This window comes from Lepidothrix coronata, unplaced genomic scaffold, assembly GCF_001604755.1.
Source record: "Lepidothrix coronata isolate B3197 unplaced genomic scaffold, Lepidothrix_coronata-1.0 Scaffold97, whole genome shotgun sequence".
Taxonomy (NCBI): domain Eukaryota; kingdom Metazoa; phylum Chordata; class Aves; order Passeriformes; family Pipridae; genus Lepidothrix; species Lepidothrix coronata.
Genome location: NW_016690277.1, coordinates 1755507 through 1777917, shown reverse-complemented (window position 1 = coordinate 1777917; position 22411 = coordinate 1755507). Strand labels below are relative to the sequence as shown.

Below are 22411 nucleotides of genomic sequence, written 5' to 3'. Positions count from 1 at the left end.
TTACACATCTGTCTCCCCCTTCATTCCAAGAGCCTCGTCCCACATTTCCACAAGGAACTGCCAGTTTACTTTTCCCCCCTGCAATCAGCACGAAAATCTGTTTTACTGAAGCTACTCCAGAACTATTACTGTTCTCAGTAGTGTTCCCAAGGACTTTCTTGCTTTTGCACTCTCTGGCACTTGACACTATTTCAGGCTACAGAAGGCACTCACAGTACTGGAAATCTCTGCTTGCAGCAGGGATGGACCAAAGGGGTTGGTCTGCTCTAACTTAAGGAATTCTGATGAAGAGCACATACAAACAGCAAACAAAGTCCAATCTGCTAACCTGTCTGAAAACATGGAGTTTGCTACACCATGATGCACTCAAGTCAGGGTTTTGTTACATGTGATGGTCAATAAGGCAAATGCAGTTCACAAGATTTTTCACCAGAAACTGAAAAGACACTTTCAGAAAAAGCAAACGTGAAGTACAACAGATTTTCATTTCATAAAGATCTTTACATGAAGTAAGAGAACTCATTATACCTATTTTGGCAGAAAATGCTTGGTGAGATTGTTCTTCTCTTTGCTTAGTTGTCAAAAAACGCAAGAAACAACAATAGATTGTGTGCTGCTGCCTCCAGCCTTGGACATGAGGCACTTTCCCAGAGCACTTCAGTCAGTGAAGGGTCTGTAAGCAAGGAGAAAAACACCCAAACAAATGGCAGACTCCCACGCCACTAATAGGAAATATAAACCACACCATTATCGGAGCCCACTGTGACTGTAACAGACTGAAGAGCTCCTGGCACGATCCATCTACACAGTTATATAATGGCTCTCAAGGATAATAATGTTTCAGAGTTTTAATCAGTACTTTTCAATTTTTAGGTTCAGTAACATCCATGGCAGTTGGATACGTCAAAGTGAACTGGGATCTCTCTGGAGAATTGACCTTGGGAATTTTCTCTGCAATGGATGCTGGTTCTCTGTTTCTCATGTACTTCACTGGGAACATCTGGGCATGTTATGCTGGTTACATTGCATTTAAGGCTTGCTATATGCTCCTTATAACAATAGCCACGTAAGTACAATACACAACTGTTCTAATTAAAATGATTTAAATCTGTGTCAAATTTTTAAATTTATCAAAATTTTACTGGAAGTTTCCCTAGAAATAAATTTTAACTAGGTTATGACAGCAGCATATATTATTTCTAGCCTGTGTAAAACTATGCTTAAAATTATATGACCTAATCACTACAATAATACAGTTCCTGTCAGAACAAGGTACCTTCTGCATTTGGCTGTTCAATGATCTATGTACAAGTGTTCTATACATGATCAAATAAATATATACCAGTATTTGAAAAAAATAGCCACTCAAGTAAAAGGTAAGTAGGATGCACAAAAGTCACAAAGCCAGAAAAAACAAGGAATTTCTGCCAAATTGCAATTGTTAAAGCTTAACAGCCAAGACTGAAGTGACTGTCCTTTGAAGAGTCCACTGGGCACATTAAAGTGCACACGTCCTTGCTCTCCATAGTTTGGCCAACCTGTACATTCATTGGCAGGTTTCAGATTGCTGTCAACCTGAGCATGGAGCGTTATGCTTTGATGTTTGGCTTCAACAACTTTGTTGCACTGGTGATTCAAACAATTTTAACTATTATTGTAGTAGATTCAAGAGGTCTGGGACTGGATATCAGAACTCAGGTAAGCTACATGACTGCTCTCAGTCCCCCTACTCTTCTCAGAAAGTGGGTTCTGCTCCAAGACTAGCCTTTGTGAAGATACCAGGTAATGTGCAAGCTTAGGCCAGTTAATCGGAAAAAAAGTTCATTTAAAGTGAACTGCTTTAAGCTACTATGACTTGTTCTCCAGTTTTGCTTTTCTGCTATAATTTTGAGAATATTTTCATAGAACAGAGAGGAAAGACCACCACCTATTACTCAGAGTATTTTTGCAATTAAAGGCTTACTATTCACAAATTTATTGTCAAAATACCCTAACTAGAAGCAGGAACCAAAACAAAAAGTAATCAATGGGTCCTTTATTAGGGTAATTCTAAGTAAGACAGTTCCAGTGGATGCACCATAAAATTTACTCTAATTCTGAAAATTAACTTAATTCCCCACTAAGTTTCTAAACTTACAGTTGATACTTATGTCCCAAATGAGGTCCGAGTCTCTAGCTTTCATCTTTGCAGAGAAGAGACACAAGTGCAGGACTGTTATCCTCCCTTACTGAGGTAGGGAAGGCAAGCCCATTACAGAATATTCTCTCCCCCTTTTACAACCTCAAACTTCCTACAGTATGTAATCAAGCAGTCAGACTTCGAGTCCTTTCAAATGGGATCATTCTGGGCACGGGTGACAGGGGAGGGCAGCAGTGGAGGGACACCTCTTATTATCTAACGGCAAAAGCAGTTTTTGACTCTTTCTCCTCCTTCTTTCCCACCTCCATTTCCCAGTTTCTCATTTATGGCAGCTACTTTGCAGTCATAGCTGGAATTTTCCTCATCAGAAGCACATACACCATTATCTCCATCAAACGCGGCAATACCAGCGCGGCTGGTGAAAGCACTGGTCATTAACAACAGAGACAAGAACGGTCACAAGCAACAGTGCAAAAGACTCCATCACCTGAACAACAATATATCATGTTCCATCAAGCAAAACTGGTGCAGGCTGAAGCAGGCTGTTAACAAGCCTACAGCACAGACAGCTTTGTCAGCAGCAATGCATTTTGCCTGTTTTCTTCACCAGTAGTTTAATTCAAAGTTAGTGATCGACACCCGAACTTTGATTAATGCTCTGAAAGAACAAGTACAGGCAGGTGCCTGAACTTCACACCAGAAGAACTTACAGAACCTCTGAAATGTCACTTCTACTGAGCATTTCAATTAAAGGCAATTTAGACCTCCGGACATTCCTAGGGAATATAAAACAACAGTTGCCCCTGGCAGCAAGATATCTGTTGGAAAGATTGCCACAAAGGAAACTTAACACTTTTTCAACTGGAAGTTGTGATATAGATTTTTGAAACAAGTTAACAAATAGCAATAAACAATTTTTTTCCCCCGAAAGACGCTACTCAAATGTTGGATTACTACCATGTGATTTAGTATAGCAATTCTGTCACTTTCCCAATGGTCAAATGCAGGCATTTCAGATTCCACACAGACAATGCACCCCTCAAAAATGTGAAGTGACAGCACTGTAAGGAAAAACATGTCATTATATACAGATCAACTACTACTGATGCAATGACAGCTTTACCGTGAGTTTGTTGAAGGAGCATGAACACAACACCCTGACCTTCCCTTTGAGTGTCTGCCTTGATAAGCATTTGCAATAATTATATCCAACAACTGCCATGACCCACACACACTTATCTTTGGAAGCAAAGAGCCTCCTAAACTAACTTATTTTTAAACCACAGGGAGACACTTCAGTTGCTATACAGAACAGTCTTAAATAACATGACTTAAAGTTTAAATATAACTAAAGCTAATTAGGGAATGTTCTTCCAACTGTCCACTTTCTAGTCAACTGTATCAGACAGCAGTAAATTCCACTGTATTCCTTTACCACAACTTAGAGATTCGTCAAGACTCAGAATTAACCAACCCACTTCATCTCACAAAAAAAAGTAAAAATCATCAATTCCTTTCAGAACAGTTTTGAAACGCTACTTGAGCTCATTTTCACGTCCCAGTAAGTTTTCCCTTCAAGAGGGCAGAATACTTGCATCATATAGCTTTCTTTCAGGAATTCCAACTAAATTTGGTGCTTTCCAAATTAATTTTTTGCTTCAGCATTTGTTTCAACATGGTATTTGGATGTTTGCAGCCATTAAATACCTTTCAACTGCAGTACCTGGACATCACATCTGCCTTTCAGAACAAGATGCATCCACTCCTACAACTGTAGCCTCTTCTTACACACATAACAGCTGACATTTTAGGACTGAAGTACTAATCTAGGAGGTCTCCATATTTCTGTATAAGAGGGCTGAAGTTACCAAGTGAAGTTCTTTGATGCTAAAGCATGAATACAGCTTTTTGGCAACTATGCATGAGCAATGGTGTGAACAACTGCAGAGACTTCCAAGATAAATTTATAATCACAGGTGAAGAATTCATTTAGTAAATATGGCTATTTTTAAAACCTAATCAACAAAACAGCTACAGTGGCAGTTTCTGCTCAACCTACAGAAGACTCAAAACAACACATGATCTTCAGCTGCTTGTCTGGAGTTTGGAAAATGCAAAATTAGTGAACATAGACTAAACAGATGTGGTTGTGTATAGTGGAGGTTGCCAATCTTTTATCTGCATTTAACCTAGTTATGAAAACTAAGGTATTCCACTACTTCTGCAGCACATTCTAGAACTACATGCCTTGCATACTTAAATCAATTTTGGTATCACCAAGAATCAGCTTCATTTGGATAAGGACAATTTCAATAGATGTTGATCTCATCAGCCCTTGCCCAAAGCCTCATTTATACCAATCAAGGTGAAGCAGGCACAGGATTGTTCCCCTTTCACAACACTGTCTGTCTCCTTTTCAGGACATTTGGTTGATTTGAAGACAAAAGCATTACCTTAAATAATTTTACAATCAGAGGTCAAGCCTTTCAAATGTCCTAGAAATAAACAGATCTAACATTCAGGCAGTAAATTAAAAGTGGAGTGTCTTACCTTCAAGAATTGTCATGGTTATCTCAAATGGGCTTATATACCCTTTTTCAAAAAAAGTAAAAATAAAAATCAACCTCACCTTATTTATTCCTGTTATCCTGAAAGCTGTAAAATTTTTTCTCCAGCTGGTCCAAAACCTTTAAGCTTGCAGTTTATGTATTCATGATATATTTATATTATTTGCTGAGTTCCAGTATTACACTTTAAGTTAAGCCAAATTATTTCTGTGTTTAAAACACCATCACCAACTACTCTGATACAATTACATTTTCTCAAACCTTATTACTATTACAGACTAGACAAGTCAGACATTTTTACCCCCTCTACAAATTCCATTCTAGTAAGGCAGGAAACATTCCTGTAAATTTAAAAATGACAAATTTAATATTCCAGAGGAGCTTTTACTAATATATATCAGTTTTTAATAAAAAGTGCTATTACATCTGTGGTACCTTGTCCTGCTGTCACACATTCTGTTCTCATCACAACTAGTTACCCTTAATCAGGTGTCTTTTGCAGCAAACCCTTTCTTGAGTGACTACCCTCTGCATTCCTTCAGTGTCCTTCACTACAGATATTCTATCCAAATAACCCAAGCTCATCTAACACTCTCCTGTTTGATAGGTCACTTCACTTGAGCTAGAACAGCAAACTCCATTGCAGGATACAAAGAAACATTTCCAAGTGAGGCATGTAAAAATTTTAAGCTTAACTCATTCTCTGGATACCTCATCTGTGTACAAGACTTGCAGGATGCACATTTTCATCCAATAAATGTTACTGCACAGAAATAATGCTACACAATTGTTTTTTCTAATATTTATTTTTTCACCTGCAAACTGTAGCAAAACATGATCAGCTTTATTATGCAGACAGGTATCCCTCTAACATTAGAGATTTAGGCATGTATAAATAGAATAGCTCTTAGGAAAGGAAAACGTTTTGAGAAATGAACAAACCTTCAATTTAACTTCATGACTTCCAATACCAACGGTTAAAATGATGCAGCTCATTCATTCCAAGAGATACAACAGCACCTTAAAGTGGCTGATCTATTCCCCAGTAACATTTTTCACATAACAATGTGTTAAAGTTACAAATACTGATATGCACAAATAGCTATTTTCTAAGAAAAATATGTACAGTACTGCAGCATAATGAATGTGGTATCTGCAATAACTTATTAGCCAATTTTAATATACATGATACCGCTACTTTTTACCTGCCAGTTCACAGGTTCAAGGATGTTACCACAGCCCTCTGTTTTGCACGTTATTACCTGGTGGGGGGGTTGGTTTTCTCATTTTGTTGGTGTTGGGTTTTTTTTTTTTCCTTTTTAAAATTTTTTAAAGGTACACAATGCAGGCTTTTATTTTTACTTCTTAAAGACTTCTTTTGTGTTTAAAGCTAATATCAGTGAAACAAGACAACAGTGCAAGAGGCGCAGAGATGTTATGTGACCACATAAGAGTTCTTTTGGGTAAAGTGTCTATAAGGCTATAAGAAAGGATTGGTTGATGAGCTTCCCGTTGGAAATTGTCCTGTTGGTGCACCAGCCTGGGGGAAAAGGACAGAACAAAAGTAAGGCAAGTATTTAAGACTCTTTTCCCATATTGTAAATCATAAATGCAGAATATATAAACCAGAAAATAACCTACGGGGAAATATTTCTGGCTTATATTGCAGGCCATTTTTTGGTGCTTCTCTGAAATTACACCACTGTAAGAACATAGTATCCAAGTACCTTTGTTTTGATTTGAACAGATGCCATGTCATCATAACACTGAATTGCAGTTAGCAGAGTCACACGCTGCTTCTCTTTACTTGAAGGAAGAAAACCCCAATATCTTTGTGTATCTCTAAATTAAGTGTTACAGATTATGCTTCTTTGGACATACAGAAGTTATTAATACCATGCAACAACTCACTTACCATAAAAGGGTTACTAGATACTCCAACAGCTGCAACTTGTCCAAAAGGAGTTACTACAGGCTTTGCTTGCCCAAATGCAGCAAAACCTGCTCCTTGGAAAGATAAGTGAAAAATATTAATACTAGTAAACAATCTTTGAAAAGTTCTTTGGTGCAGCTCCCACTCAAATGTAAGTGGAAGCCTGAACTGCAGAATCAGCAGGACTGATCCTACTTAAACATTATCACAAACATAAGCCTAAAAAATGGTGACTGAGCTTTGGTTGTTTTCAACTGTTCGTAACTAATCCATTTCCAATTTCTGCATATACACTTTTTTCAATGTTGTATCACATAAATTTAGGGAGAAAATACTTCCCAGTTTTCTCTTGCCTGTGTTCTATAAAGTTAGAGAAAGTAACAACGTGTTGCAGACACTCCAAAAAAGCCCTTCTTACCTAAAAACCCTTTAAGCCTGGGAATACTTACAATTCTAGTAAAATTTACTAAAATTTCAGTTTTGTCATTGCACAAGTGCACACAGCCAAGTTAGAAAGCTCAACTACAGAGCCAAAAAAGTGTGGGAACCCCTCATCAACATTACTACCAAGTTCATGAAGAAATAAATATGCACCCATTATTGCCAACTTATAGACAGATCATTTTCTTTATGTTTCCGATTTAGACAAGATTATCTAAAACATGCAGACCTACCATTTGGCTGCTGAGCAAAAGTAGTCTGTTGAGGGAAAGCTGCCTGGGTTGGGAACGTGGGCTGCTGGAAGTTGCCACTATAACTAGTAGGAAGACTGTAGGAAGCAGGAGTTCCAAATCCTGCAGGCATGCTCATGGATGCAGTACCAAATGTTGCTGCTGATAGGCAAAAAATAACATTCGATTATTTGTAAGAAACCACTTCTTCCATGCAAAAAATTACTATAATGCCGTGTTAGAAGTCTCCTAACCAAACAAAGGTTGGTTCAACTTCTACAGCCACTGAACTGATTTGCTCACTTGGATCACCACCAACTAGGTGCATAATTTACTTTTACACTTTAAAAATTAATGGAGTCATTTAAAATTTACTAGATCCAGCACATTCAGACATACTTTCTGAAAAGGAAATTATTTTTTGTTCTCTATGTTATCATATACTTCCCCCAGAGTTTTTCTGGCAGAAGTCTGTACACACCAGAATCAAGCACGTTCAGGCAGCCTAAGCCACTCTTTTTCTCCTTCTGAGGAGAGCATGAAAGCATCTTCCTACTTCAAGTTGCACTACAGTAGGTTACAAATCAATAACAAAAACAAATCAAAGGGATACATGCATCCCCTTTCTTCATCCCATCCTTAATGGCACGTTAAAGGAAATTCTCACCATGCACATTATTTGCACACAAAGTTCCTACTGCAAACCCTCTTACTGTTGAGGTAGGACTTAAAACAACAAATAAACCCAAAACTTTTCATCTGATTCTCTGCTGAACATTCCAAGTAAATAACATGCAGCTCAGAGGCATTTCCATGTGCCTTCAGCAAATAAACAGGAGCACAATAGGTGTAAAAGTGTAATAACAAAACCATTATTCAGTCTTTTGGGAGTTATTCTTGAAAGGAGAAGTGGTATAGAAGGATTTTTGGTACGAACACAGACACCAGGTATTCTATGCTAGTTAGACAGGACTTCTCTTTTGAAATGTTGCGAGTTAGATTTTATGCAAGCTCAACTGTTTAAAAAAGTTAATAAAATTAATTTAACGAATATAGCTTAATTACCAGTTGAAAAAATTACCCCAAAAATATTCAAGGGCAAGACATTTTACATACATAAACTGTTGACAAAGTGCACACAAAACTGATGTACTAACACTGTTCTCGAGTTACAGTGAGCAGAGGAGCTACTCAACAGGCAAACTTGCTAAAAACAGCAAACAAAAGCACAACAAAAGGAGCAGTGACTTGGGATATCCCAAAAGGCATCAAACTGTTGTTGGCAGAAACTTCAGGAGTCACTCTTTAGCATTATATTGTGATCATGGAGGATTATCAATAATGGTTTTGTTTTGGTTTCTCAACAGGTTGTCTCATGTATGTTCTTCTCTCCCTTTGCCCGGTTGCCAAATACCCACACCCGCTCCCTTTTAAAAAACAAAGTCTTCCAAAATTCTTTGTGCAGAGAACCAGATAGGTATCAATAAGCTTTTACAAGCAAGAACAATTAGCCACAAGAAACTTGATACCAAATGTGGCCACCTACCAAAATGAGCCTGAGGAAATATGTGAGAGTGCATTGCTCCCGAGAGGCCTTATGGAAGCCACAAAGAGACCAGACAATGTCAAATCATTTATACACTCTTGAACAGTCATTTCTTAGTTATAAATATATAGATAAATACATGTATATGTACCAAACAATTCATCCATACCAGCAATAGATTAAGCTAAAAAAACCATTAGGAATAAACACTACAAAACAGATCTCCCATGTAATAAATAGCAAAGTTCATGCAGCAAGAAAACATAAAAGACAAGCTACAAGTTAACACTTCACACCTCCTTATAGCCATTATCTTTGTCACCTAGTTCATAACATCAGGACAGCTGCCAAAGGGTTGGAACCTCAGCAAGCCAAGGTCGGCAGTTTAGAAGATGGAAGGATAGAGTTGCCATTTTCAAAGAAATTTATCTAAGGAGGCTACAAATTTTTAAAGATGATCCAAAATAGCACAGTTTGGAATGAGATTAAAGTAAGGGGAAAGATTTTTGAAAGATATCTGAACAAGTTTAGCTGCATAATATCTCAAAAGGCACTAAAACCAGGATTAATTTTAGCAGAGAACATGAATTTATCAATTCAGTTTTAACTCAGCCTGATCAGTTTAATTCAGCCGACCTAAATCACCAAGTAAACCAAAACTCAATGTCAAAATGCACACATCAGCAGATTTAATAACTGGAAGTCCAGCTAATAGATAAAAGTGTCAAAATTTAGCACTGACTCTGGAGAAGAAAAGTAGAATAACCTAGTAGCCATCTAAATCCAAGTTCAATGTTTTAAAGAAGTAAGTACAAGTTTGCTTTTTTAAAAAGTGACTTAGTTTTGCCTATGGAATTAGAATTCTACAAAATTCTCCCACAGAAAATTAATATAATAAATGAGTGTAAAGATTAAACATACACTTTACAAAAGAGAACACCAATGTACTGAGTAAGTGGACTGGTGAGAAGTTACCAGCCCAAGAGCCTTGTCTTTCCTGGTTCCAGCTCCAGCTCTTTGGTTTTGAGAGCTTTCAGCACTTTGAAATAAATAAATTAATTTTAAAAAGGAGTTTACCATGCTAGCTCTGCAGGGCTTTCAAGATCCCTAATTTCAGGGCAACCTGCTTTAAAGCATGCTTCAAAGCCAAGGTTATAGTCTTGGAAGGTACCCAACTGGTAATACACAAACTACAAACAGGCAGAGCTCAAACACATCACTTTGACATTTTTCATGGCCATCATTTGAAATCCTAGAATTGAGCCTTGACACTGAATAAACACACAACATGTCAAATATACTAGAGACAGAAATACAGAAAATAATTAAGAAACAAATTACACAGTTAGAGGGGAAAAAAAAATCATGGCAATTCTTAAAAAAAAAAAAAAAAAAAGGGGGAAAAAAAAATCATGGCAATTCTTGAAAGAAAGTTTCTCAAACACCTAATAGTTTTTTATCTAACCTGTTGCTCCTCGGCTATTGGTCTGGAATGGATTTGTTGAAGGTGCCACTGGGGCAACAGGGGCAGCTACAAATGGATTTGTGGAAGGTGTTGCTGAAAGATTAAAAACATTTTATTAAATAAGTCTTTTAAAGACCATCAGCCAATCTGACTCACATCAAGTTTATACAGCTTTTATACAAAGATACACAAATATCTAAAACTATACGAAATATTAGGCATTTATAATGAAATGCATTTCAAATTAAGTGTTTTAACAGTAGTACTTTTCTGGCATCCTTTAGTAATTTCGGTGTTAGTAGTGTCAAAGTACAGCACTATCAACTAAAAATTAGCAGGTTGGTTGCTTACAATCCACAAAGGGTGTCAGTAACACTTAAATACCTCCAAATGGAGCAGGCACACTCGAAGATGCAGGCTGTGTCTGTGCAGTAGCAGCCACAGGTACTGTTCCAAAAGCATTGCTGGAAAGAATTTATACAATTCCTTCAGTAAAGGTAGAATTGCTCGTTTAACAATTAAATACAATTGACAATTATTGCTAGCATGTAGAAGAAAGGGGATGAATGCTTCTGTGCAGTTTGCAGAGTGCAATACACTTCACTGATGCCAGGAACTGAGCCCCCAATGTCAGGGCCAAAGACTCTCACTACTGCTGAGCAGTGAAAAGTCATCTCCATCAACAGCAGCAGAAGGAATATTGAGCATAAAAGTTGCAAACCAGAAGCATTTGCAATACCAAACAGCTAACAGGGGTTTCGTATTTCTTACTTCAATGATCTCAAAAGGAAGTGGGTGGCACCACTTACATTAAAAATATCTGATTTTTTTTTCCAGAGATGATTTTGACTATGCATGCAAGTATTCTGTACAGGAAAGTGCTACCATCTAAGAAGTTTAGCATGTAATGACTAGAAAAGTGCAAAGAACATCCTGCTGACAGTATTCTCAATTTTGTCTTATAATATCCTACCAATCAGTACTGCTATTATTTAAAACAAAGGATTCAGTTCCAGTAGTACCTCTAAACCCATTCAACATTTCCCCACTCAGGTAAGAAACAAACAGATCTGTGAAACAACTTCAGGCTACTTTTCTGCACATTGCTGAAGTCAAGGTAGAAGTGGAGCAGCTCCCCCCGAGTACCTGCTGACGTTACTGGTGGAAGTGTAGGCGTTACTGGAGGTGGCTGTGGAGCTGAACACACTGTCCAGCTCTGCCAGAGCCGCGTACTTGTCTGAAGATGCACTTGACTGATTTGGGGCTGACAATGGGGGACCTGCTGATGCCGACACCACTGTGCTGAAACCACTTCCTTGCTCACTCCCACCTAGAAAGAAACCAACCAGATTCAAAGGAATGAAGATGGCTTCACTTTCTGTCCTGCTGACAGAACTAAATCAAAGTCTATGGACACTTTCAGACTTAAAAATTACATGTGCACCAGGGCACACAGCAAAAAGTGTTTAACAAGCCACTAGCAGCTGTTAGCAAAATGTCGAGCTTCTATAGATATTCTGCAGCTCCAAAGAACCTCTGGTTTCCCTAGAAAATTAATCCATCATCTTGAACAAGAAAATTTAACCAAACACGTACCCTCAAATAACCCATTTCAGAACAAAGCTCTATAGCACAAATTCCACCATTTGAGAAGAACTACATTTGAGTAGTAGAATAACTAGCTTCTTCTCTTTAACTTAAAATCAACTAAATTCAAGTATCACTGCTATTATTTTATAAAAAACTAAAGCCCAATCTTTTTGTGGCAGAGAGGCAGGGAAGGTCCTCTGGCAGCTCTCTGCAACAACTGCAGCTCTCCATTCAAGAGCCTTCACTATAGGTTTTAGTACAAATATAAAATATATTTTTTTTTTTTGGTTTTCATTATTGCAGTAATGATTATTTAGATATTTCAATTTAGAATTCTTCATCTTGATGGGAAATAGATTTCTAAAAAGCAGTCATGATAACATCCTTTTGGAAAGATGTCAGTCTTCAAACTCACATCTTACACTTAAAGGGTAAACTCACAAGAAATTCTACCGACCACTTAGAGAAAGGGCATTTTGAAATAGTTACTGTTTTGACAAGCACAGTCATCCTCATGGTAACTACACACCTATAGAATAAGCATGTCAAAGAATGAAGCTTAATACCTTGCCCTGCACTGAAGATGTTATCTAAATTAGCAAGAGCTGCGTATTTGTCAGCTGACTGGAGGTTCAGCTTATTCACTGCAGCTTTACTGGCTGCAGTTGCTGTGGCGTTGCTCTGAGAAGCATTGAAGGCTCCAAAATCGGCACTGGAGGATTTGGGGAAGTTATCAAAGTGAGCAAAGTTAGCATTCACTGATCCAGCACTTCCACCTGTAACAAATTAAGTTAAACACGATCAATACTCCAAAATTAGAGAAAGTTTCTCCACCTGTAACTGATGGCACATTAACCCTCCCTTTGTGGTTTCGTGAGGCAACATGTTTCCCCACCCCATCCCACACACTGAAGACTCTTTCCCATTTCCTTCAAAGTTTACTGGGTCATCAGAAAAAAATATTTTCTAATATATTTTTTGGTCTGCAGATCAGGGACAAAACCCCCAAACCTCAACAGCTAAAATCAGAGTCATAATTTGATCCTGAAAACTATATGCTGTTTCTTAGCTGTTAAAAAGTAATTTCAACAATGTTTTACTAGAAAAGCAAGTATTTTTCTCAATATTTAATATTCAAAATCCAGAAGCTTCATTTTCCTGCCATATGTGGCTAAGGAATAGCTACCATTTGCATTTACTTAATGGTTCAATGCTTAGCCATTTCAAATGTCAGTCATTATCCTAAGCAAAAAACAGTGCCTAGAAGTCTAAGTAGTATGGTTTCATGCCAAGGTTTAGATAGTTTGGTTCTCTGTTCTCCAGTTTTAGACCACATCCAATCAGGAAAGAGGGGATGGGGAAGACACACAAAGCTCTTTTATACCAAGTCTCCACTGATGTCAGAGATACATAAATCAATTTTAGAAATCTGATATGGATCCACACAACTGAACTTCAGAGTTACTATGAAACCATGAGCTTCCATCTCTTCAATGTCCAGACAATTTAATCTAGGCAGGTCACGTACTTAAATTTATGTTGAGCTGTTCCATTAAGTGTGTCATGTTTTATAACAGTTGGTTGATGACTGCACTCATACTACAGAACATGACTTTCTAATAGCATTATCAACAAGTTACAACAAATGCAACAGCAGGAATGGAAGTGCTATACTACAATGGCATAAAATGAAGCAAGCTGAGTTTTCCACTGCGTGGAACTTACTGTGTACAGCCTGGAGAGGAAAAGCTGAAGTAAATTCACCAAAACTGCAGCTAGATGAAAGCGTTCTGAACGCTGGACAGCCAGAAATTGTGTGTGGGTTAAAGTTAACATAAGAAGGGAGAAAGAAAATTTGAAAAAAAAGTTTAAAACAACACCACACTCAAAAAAAAAAAAAAAAAGGAAAAGAAAGTCAGTCAGCCAAAGATCTAGACAAACAGCAAGTGTAAGCTCAAGCAGAAGTCCTAAAGCATGATCAAATTAAAGGAAAGCAAAATAAATCTTAGCAATAGGCTCTACACATGAAGTCAAAGATACTGAAGTGTGTGCATATGCTATACATACGCAGTCACACACTTTTTTTGGTACTGTGATGTGCTTTTGTGTCTACTGAAACAGAAGAGTCAATTCAATACTCATCAAAAGCAGTATGGTTTACTCTTTTCACAGTTATTTCAGGTGTAGAGCTAACAAACACATAGTGCCATAAATCAGACTTATGAGTAGCATTAGGGGGAAAAAAAAAATCAACACCAAACAGAAGGAATTCATTTTGAGTTTCCCCAGAGCTTCAGATGGCTTGATTGCATTAAAGCAGGCAGATGCAAGAAAAACTCAACTTCAATACCTTCCAACATAAAGGTAAGGATTAATTCAATTAAGTATTAATCAAAAGTGCTAGGAGTTCTACCTGTATTTTGGGGCTGAAAAGGAGACTGACTTGCTGTGGGGAAACCTCCAAAATTACTCGAGCCACTAGACTGTCCAAATGCATCAAAGTTTGCAAAACCTGCATTTGCAGAGTTCTGCGCTGTAAATCGCAAAGGAACAAAACATGTTAATGGATATGGGAAATCAACACAAAAACAGATGTATTAACTGAACTCATGGTCATGACAGCCTCCAAGGTTATGTCCTACCATGCACTTGCTTTTTACGTGAAAAAAGTTACACACGTTATTCTACAATTCAAAGTTGTCTCTGAACAAGCTTTCCCAAATGGCCTTCACAGAGCTGTACCAGTTAATGCTACTTCTGTCCTCCTCACACATCCTGCTACTCACAACTGCATGACCTGATGAAGTCCACTTCAGCTTAACTCTAGGGTGTCTGCAGTGGTGGCTGCTCAGGGAAGAACAGCCATAAAGTACAGAATACCAGATATATACCTGTGGAACCCAAACAGGTATCATTCTAAATGCTAGTTTCCGAAACTAGAATCTGTGGGCTAAATAGACAAAAATTAGAAGTTATTCTTGTAACCTACTGACAATTCAAATTCTTCACATACAAAGTGCTGCTTCCTTAGCTGAATTAATTTTGGCACCACTTTAAAAGTTTTGTCTAGGTTTATAAATTCATCTAACTGAAAAATTCAATCTTTAAAAAAAACTAAATCAGAGTACAGAAATATGGAAAATCAATACCAATGTCAAGAAGATAGCATTCATAGTGTGTATCCACAAAATAAAATCCAAGGAAATTTCAAACAGAATTTCAGTTTTCGCCTTCCTTTCGTGCCATACTATAGGAGAAAATAAAAGTTAACACTAATCTAATTTCAAATAGCTGGACATTCAAGCATCTATAGAGTCAACAGGAATTGTATATCTAACTGATCAGCTCCACAGAAACCCTTAAACTCTATTACAAGCAAGAAGGGAAAAAAATCTTTTTCATGAAATGCAAACTAAACCTCTTTATATAGGTAACTTGAGTTACTATCTAAAGAAAGCCCACGAAACACCTTCTGGAATAACAGATGGCAATACATTATATTTTTAGATCAGAATTTGTTTATTCTGGAGGGACTTTGCAGATTAAGTATATACAAAAAGAACTATTGCTTAAGTACCATTACCTAGTACTCAGATAGTGCTAATAAAAAATTTCTATTAAAAAAGAATCTGTACTACAGATTTATAAACTAAAAGGACATTCTAATAAAAACTGTTGCATTCCACAATGCTGCTAACATACATAAAACACAAGCATTTCCCTTCACAGGAGAGAGGGTGAGGTTTGACTGGACTTGATGCCACTTTTAACAAAAACTGTGCATGTGCATTAGGTTTACAGGGCACAGTTTTAGTAGCAGGGAGTGGCAGGAGTGGTCCCTGGGAGAAGGGACCAGAAGCTGCCCTCATTTCTGAGCTTCAGCTGGCTCTAGAACTGCCCTGCTGCTGCTCAAAACTGAGCCCATCAGCAATGCTGGAGGCACCTCTGTGGTGATGTGTCTAAGAAAGGTTAAAAAACACTGTGCAGCAGCTGTGAGAGAGAGGAGGGAGAAAAATGCAAGAGAAAACACTGCAGACACCGAGGTCAGCTAAGAGGGAAGGAAGGACATGCTCAAGGCACTGGAAAAGGTTCTCCTGGGGCCCTGGAGAAGACCATAGTGAAGAGGGCTGTCCTCTCTGCAGCCCACAGAGGAACACACTGTAACATCCACATGCAGCCTGGGGAGAACCCCACACCAGGGCAGGCAGGGAGCACTGGAAGGAGCTGGAGCCTCTCAGAAGCCCCTGCTGGAGGAGGCTCCTGGCAGGGGCTGTGACCCTGCCTGAAGGACTGTATCCCATGGAAAGGACCTATGCTGGAACAGTCCTTGAAGAACTGAAACCCATGGAAAGGGCTCACATTGAAAGAGGTTTGAGAAAGATCATATCTCACTGCAGAGGAGGGACCCCATAATGGAGCAGAGGAACAGCAGGAGGAAGAAGCAGTGACAGAGATGAAATATTATGAACTAACTGCAAGTCCCACTCCCCATCCTGCTCAGGAGAAGGAGCTAAAACAGTAAGAAGTGGAAATAAGCCTAAAAAGAATGGGCAAAGGTGGTTTTGGCTTTGTTATTTTTTACTATCCTACTTTATTATTAATTGTCAATAAACCAAGTTAATCTTCCCAAAGTCAAGTCTGTTTTGCCCATGACAGTAACTTTCTCTTGACTTATCAGCTTTTTCATATTTTATCCCCCCCCACCCTCCTGAGGGGGAGGAGTGAACAGCCAGGCAAGGTCAAACCACCACTGCATGAGAGTGGACAAGGAAAACAAAAAAAGTATCAAACAGAAAGCAAGATCCTGGAAAAGTTATTTTTACTTTCAAGTGTGCAAGGAGAAAAAGTTGGCACAAACAGACGCAAAATTACTTCTATTATTATATTATCTGTATTGGTTCAAACAGCATTTTGCAGACTCTAACTCCTAATTCCATAGTTTGAGTTGTTTTGGTTTTCAAACCAGTAGCTTTTTAAGAGGAATTAAGAATTCAATTGCAACTTGCTTTGAAATGAAAGTGATGCTTTCATCCTGAATTGGATAGATACTGAGAGACTGATGTTTAGTTGACCAAATAGGATTAAGCAAATAAATGTCACTCAGAATTATGGCCAAAGTATTGCTTTTAATCACTCACACAAACAGAATACTATGTCAAGAACCTTAAATGAAATATCTTTTAGATATCATTTTAGATATCTTTTGATATCATTTTAGATATATCTATGTCTAGATTAAAAACTGGAGTATATTACAGGACACTCAATTTTACTGCATCAGCTGATACAAAGTATGACTGCAAATGGGCCCATATTCAAGCAGTAGAGCTGTAAAGACTTCAGCAGGGTATTCAGATGTTAACCTTGCTTTCTTTTATGCAGTAAAGTTTAAACCTATGTAAATGTGGCACAAAGGTAAAGATCCAGTAAGACTCCTACTTTCCTGTACCTGGACAATATGTACACTGGCAATTCCAAAGTTCAGTTCTCCATGCAAAAACCTAAGAACAATTCTAACTAAGTTGAGGAACTGCAGGGGACTGCAGATTGGTGTGGATTTACAACTGCTGTTGAGACTGCAAATCAACAAGGCACTACCACAGCCAGCTCAAGTATGTCAGCACCAGTCATGGCAATGCCAGCTGCCCCTACAATCTTTGCATAGTTTCTTCTGTGAAGTTTGTACTACCTAGTGTACAATAACGGCATGAAACACTGCAAAACAAACAAAAAAAAAATCCTAAAATAAAGTCCACACATACCCAAAGTTGAAAATAATTCTCTAGAAAATAACTATGTTTTACTATTTTGCTTCTTCTAGATAAAGTCTCTTCTCCCATGTTACCTGTGGCAGAGCTGTGCTGTGTCACTCTGCCTTTCTAAAATCTTTTATGCAAGTCTTTGATTAGTTTATAGAAAATCTACAGAATTTGATCCTTGTTCCTATTACCCGTCTGTAAAGTACAAAAAGTTCTGTACCATCTTCAAAATCTCATCATTTTGCAGAAAATGTAGAACTTTGTAAATTAAATACAGACAGTAAACGTAAGGTCAGCATGTTTGCCCTTCAAGAAACAGTGTCCTGAGCCAGCTCAGTACATTAAAAAACTCTGAGATCAAACATATCGAAAGTTGCAGTTCCTGCATAATTTTCAGTATTTACACCTACACTTTACAGATTACAGCACAAGTTTGTTCATATTTTCCTATCAGCTGCTGCACTCAATTCTGCATAATAGCAGAAATAGTAACTTATACTGAAAGATCTTAAGTTTGCTGGTGCTCTTCAGTGATTTCCTTAGTTAACCATAGTGTACATAAAGGGAAAAAGGAAAGTCTATCCACTGTAGGCATAGCTAAAACCAAGCCTAAAACAAGAACACCAGACCATAAACTTCGAGAAAGTAGTGCTAGACTAAGTGCAAGTTCTTCCATCCTCTGCTGCAGTGTGCAAATTACTAACAAAAATTACATGTTTATACAACTCCTTAATGAGCATTTCAAACTCATTTTTGCCAAAGCTGGCAGACTGATCAACCCTCCTTGTGATCCAAAGGGAAGAGTCTGTAACACTTTGTTATTTATTTCATTAACACCACCCTGTAGTTATTGCACACAGAACAAGCCTTAGGATCAGTTTATCCAGGCAAGTCAGGAAACACCTTCAGGTAACAGGTCTGCAATACACATTCAGCTATTGCATGCTCAGAATCAGGTTTCTGTCTTCAAGAAACTGATTTACTACCCCGGAAACTGTTTTGGATTCTAAAACTTATGGAGAGAAGTCACAGGAAAGATCACAATGGTTAGTTATTGAAACAGAAAACTAGTGAGTACAGCTGAATATTCCTCTCAATTTTGATTTTCAGCACTTCTTTCAACCAGAAATTAACAGACTCCTAAGATTATATGTATTCTGGAGCATTCATATAGCTTTTTATCCTTTTAAAAATTACCCAGCAGAGAATTTACCTAGATTTGGAAGACAGTATTGAAATACTGCTTTAATGGAATTTTCATATCCTAAAAACCCACAAAGAATAAGTAAGTGTATATAAGTAATCATTCAGCAACAAGTTTGGAAAGAAGAAGATATTAGAAAGAATTAACTATCTGCAGCAGATTCACTAACACTGTACAACACTGGCCAGTCAGCACAAGTTCTCCCAGTTAAATGTACCTCCAGAAAGATGATTAACATGAAATCTATTTTAAGGACTTTACAAAATACACAGAATAAAAACTCCTGTTGCAGTGTTACTGAATTCAACCAATTATTCCACAATGTTTGGTTTTGGAAGTTAACTAATAAATCCTCGGTATTTTGCTCAGTTCCTCAGGTGTGAATCTCAGGTCCCCTATATCCCACTTTCTCTCCATTTGTCTCAGTTTCAGGACTGATATACAAGAAATATCTTTTTTTCTTGGTGGCTTAGCAGCATCACAGTTTTTCTCAGAAAAACTAGATGAAAAGCCCTTTAAGACCAGGCAGGCAAAGGTACTTTCCCCCAATTACAATGCAAGTTAGCAACAGCAAACTTCAGTGACCACAGAACCAACTTTTTCTTTAGGACAGACTTCTATGGCTCTAGATCTGTGGCTGAAAAAAACCCTGAGGGCTCAACATATTTTACTGAAGTCATTCTCTAAGAATTCAAGGCTTCCTCAGTCAATACATATGCTCAAGGCTTGTTTATTCTTCCTGAAACTATAGAATACTGTCCACATGGGTAGTACTCAGTTTTCAAACAGACACACACACAAAAGAGGAGGTCACTAAAATGAGGAAGCTTTTGTTTTTCTTCTGACAAATTGGCAGATATTATCAATGCATTTGAACTCCTTTAAAGTCTCTACATCTGCTTGCTTTCCACAAATGCTCTTCCTAATAATTTTCAGAAAGAAAATTGAAGGTCTAATATCAGCTTCTCCTGACATTTTGTTACTCATCCTCTCACTCTCTCCCTCAAAGAATTTGAAGCTTAGTAGTAGGCAGAAACAGTCTAATCATACATATCCTAGAAAATAGCTATAGCAACTCCCACTTCAAAAAGCAGAATTGTCATTCTTTGTCTCTTCAACCTTTCTTTATAAAGACTAAATCTTGAGCAACACAACATTAAGGCACAGCGATTACATACACCTCATAAAGTTTAGACTAAAGTCATCAAAATTAAAACTACATTTTATACATTTAAAAGGGATACACTGGTCCCAACACCTACCTGTGTGACTGTTGAAGTGTGCAAAATTAGCAAAATTTGCTGTAGCAGTTGACTGAGGAGGAGCAGCAGCAAAGATATCTGAGCCAAGGTCACTGAGGAGGTCAAATTGTTTCTTTTCTTGTTGCTGCTGTCCTTGAGATCGAACTACAACAGGAGACTACAAACAACACTTCAATTAGCTCATACAAAGAGCTGGTATTTTACCAAACTGACATTTGCAAAATATTAGAAGAATAGGCTAAGCATATTTCTTTAACAAGACATTTACTCCTGAAGTTTAGGATGCTGTATACAGCACGGACCCTTCTCTGAGGACTATTTATGCTACTACTGTGGCTTTTAAAGGAACTCTGCAGCAGATTTCTATGGTTTAGTAGGGTTTAGAAGAATAAAGTAGTAATATACTGGCAACTTCAGAATTATGTATTTTAAACTGCAAATACCATACAAATACAAACAATAACACTTAATTTTATAAGATGAAAAATAATTATTCACTTCATTCTGAAAAAATCTTTACAATTCAGTACAAGGAGAGAAAAAATGACAGATTTCATAGCAAGGCTTCAAGTCACAAATTTATACTGTTTGAGTCTCAAAAAGTCCATTCAGAAGTTTCTTGTATCCTGAAGGCAGTTTTCAAAAAAAACTTGTCTTCCCTCCAAAAATCAAAGTACCTAGTGTTGTTTGGCTTTACATAAAAGCATACTGAAAGCATTCCTGAAAGGCACTTGACAAGACAGTTTCAAATGCACAGGAAGTAACAATAAGTATGGCATGCTTTCATCCATATATTCGTTACTAATCTCTTGGTTAACAGTATCAGTCATTTTACTGTTTTCAAATAAAAAGCAAACGTGAAAATATACCCCATTAGGTTCACAGTTTAGAGATATTTAAGCAAAAGACAATCATAATTAAACTTATCATACTAGAAGCCTGTGCTTACTGAAAATAACCAATTTGCTCAACAGAAACAAACTTAATTTAGTACTTGACCTGCAAACACCTGAATACTTCAACAAAATATATAAAGTTGTCTGTAGTGATCGCATTTCATTCATATGGATCATAACAGTTGCTATTCCAAGAATTTTTGTGCCACTAAAAGAGGAAAAAGCAGTACAGGACAGCTCTGTCACTACTCACCTGGCTGGGTGTGCCCTTGTTTAAGTGCAGTGCGGGTGCAGCTTCTCCCAAGAGAGATTTGAGCGGCTTCACCTCAGGTGTGCTGCTTGTACTACTGGCAGAAGACCCCGATATGGACGCGTGGACTGACGCCACCACCTTGGCTTGCTCTGGAGGAACATACCTACATCCGAGGAGAGCAACAGCTTTGAACCCCTGATCCTGCTGTAGATTCTATCAACAGTTTGCAAAATAACTACTATTTAAATATGCCAGATAGCTCTTCAAAAATGGACTCGAATTTAAAGTCAATATTTTTAGCACTTATTAAATATAAACCACACATCTTTCTCATCCTAATAAAAGTCTGCAAAACTGTTACTTTACACTGTTGTTGACATCCCCTTAAGCCATTTCTGTTCCATCAATATGAACACTGAGAAACTTTTTAGCTTGTCTTCTCTGCTTCCTGTAGGAGCTCTGCATGAAGTTCAGAAATCATTTTACTTCACAGAGCTGTGCAACCCAGTCTGAAGAGCACACAAGAAAAGCATACTCGAAAATGAGAGGAAACAGTCCATCTTCCCTCATCATAGAGGCAAACTTTATTAAAATGGTATCTTACCATCTTTTCTTTTCATATTTTTCCTGTAGAAATTCCTTTACTTTCTGTGGATCCCTGAAGTCTGGAATTGCTGATGACCTATCATCAAATAGGCCTAGCCAAATCTGTTTGCACACCTTAATAAAAAAAAAAAAAACAAACACACAACACCACAGATTGATCAGAGAAAATACCTTAATTAAAAACTTATTTAAGATGACTATTGTTAATACATTAAACCACTAAAACCTGTGTGGCTGCACAATTTATCACAGAACCACAGTATATGCTGAGTTGGAAGGGGCCCACAAGGATCACTGAGTTCAACCCTTAGCCCTGCAAAGGACCATCCTCAAGAGTCACACCACGTGCCTGAGAGTATCATCCAAATGCTTCTTGAACTCTGGCAGGGTTGGTGCTGTTATATTCCAGACAGAGCTGGTTTAACAACTGACTGGTGCACCATGTACTCGTCTAAATACCTAAAGTTGAAAGACCATCTGTCACTGCAGGGCAAGCACATCCTAGCATCCAATTTCACC

General features: G+C 37.7%; 2 protein-coding genes across 20 annotated transcripts in view; one reads left to right on the top strand and one right to left on the bottom strand.

Moving 5' to 3' along the window:
- The window catches only part of LOC108500931 (thiamine transporter 2-like), a 17941-nt gene extending 12472 nt beyond the window's left edge, over nt 1-5469 (top strand). For 9 of the 10 annotated variants that reach the window (XM_017822316.1, XM_017822307.1, XM_017822315.1 and 6 more), the window contains 3 exons: nt 874-1066; nt 1557-1698; nt 2456-5469. In XM_017822316.1, the coding sequence (XP_017677805.1) occupies nt 874-1066; nt 1557-1698; nt 2456-2578 (458 nt within the window). In that variant the 3' untranslated portion in view covers nt 2579-5469. The remainder of the gene's footprint in view (nt 1-873; nt 1067-1556; nt 1699-2455) is intronic. The other variant, XM_017822317.1, reaches the window with a different exon arrangement.
- A 28-nt stretch (nt 5470-5497) lies between these two features.
- AGFG1 (ArfGAP with FG repeats 1) overlaps nt 5498-22411 on the bottom strand; it is a 35439-nt gene continuing 18525 nt past the window's right edge. For 2 of the 10 annotated variants that reach the window (XM_017822297.1, XM_017822305.1), the window contains exons 3-15: nt 21891-22006; nt 21287-21449; nt 20138-20294; nt 14326-14445; nt 13638-13709; nt 12479-12688; nt 11469-11652; nt 10707-10786; nt 10323-10415; nt 8858-8905; nt 7315-7473; nt 6623-6714; nt 5498-6247 (exon numbers count right to left, since the gene is read on the bottom strand). In XM_017822297.1, the coding sequence (XP_017677786.1) occupies nt 6188-6247; nt 6623-6714; nt 7315-7473; nt 8858-8905; nt 10323-10415; nt 10707-10786; nt 11469-11652; nt 12479-12688; nt 13638-13709; nt 14326-14445; nt 20138-20294; nt 21287-21449; nt 21891-22006 (1554 nt within the window). In that variant the 3' untranslated portion in view covers nt 5498-6187. The remainder of the gene's footprint in view (nt 6248-6622; nt 6715-7314; nt 7474-8857; nt 8906-10322; nt 10416-10706; nt 10787-11468; nt 11653-12478; nt 12689-13637; nt 13710-14325; nt 14446-20137; nt 20295-21286; nt 21450-21890; nt 22007-22411) is intronic. The other 8 variants (XM_017822298.1, XM_017822299.1, XM_017822300.1 and 5 more) reach the window with 8 other exon arrangements.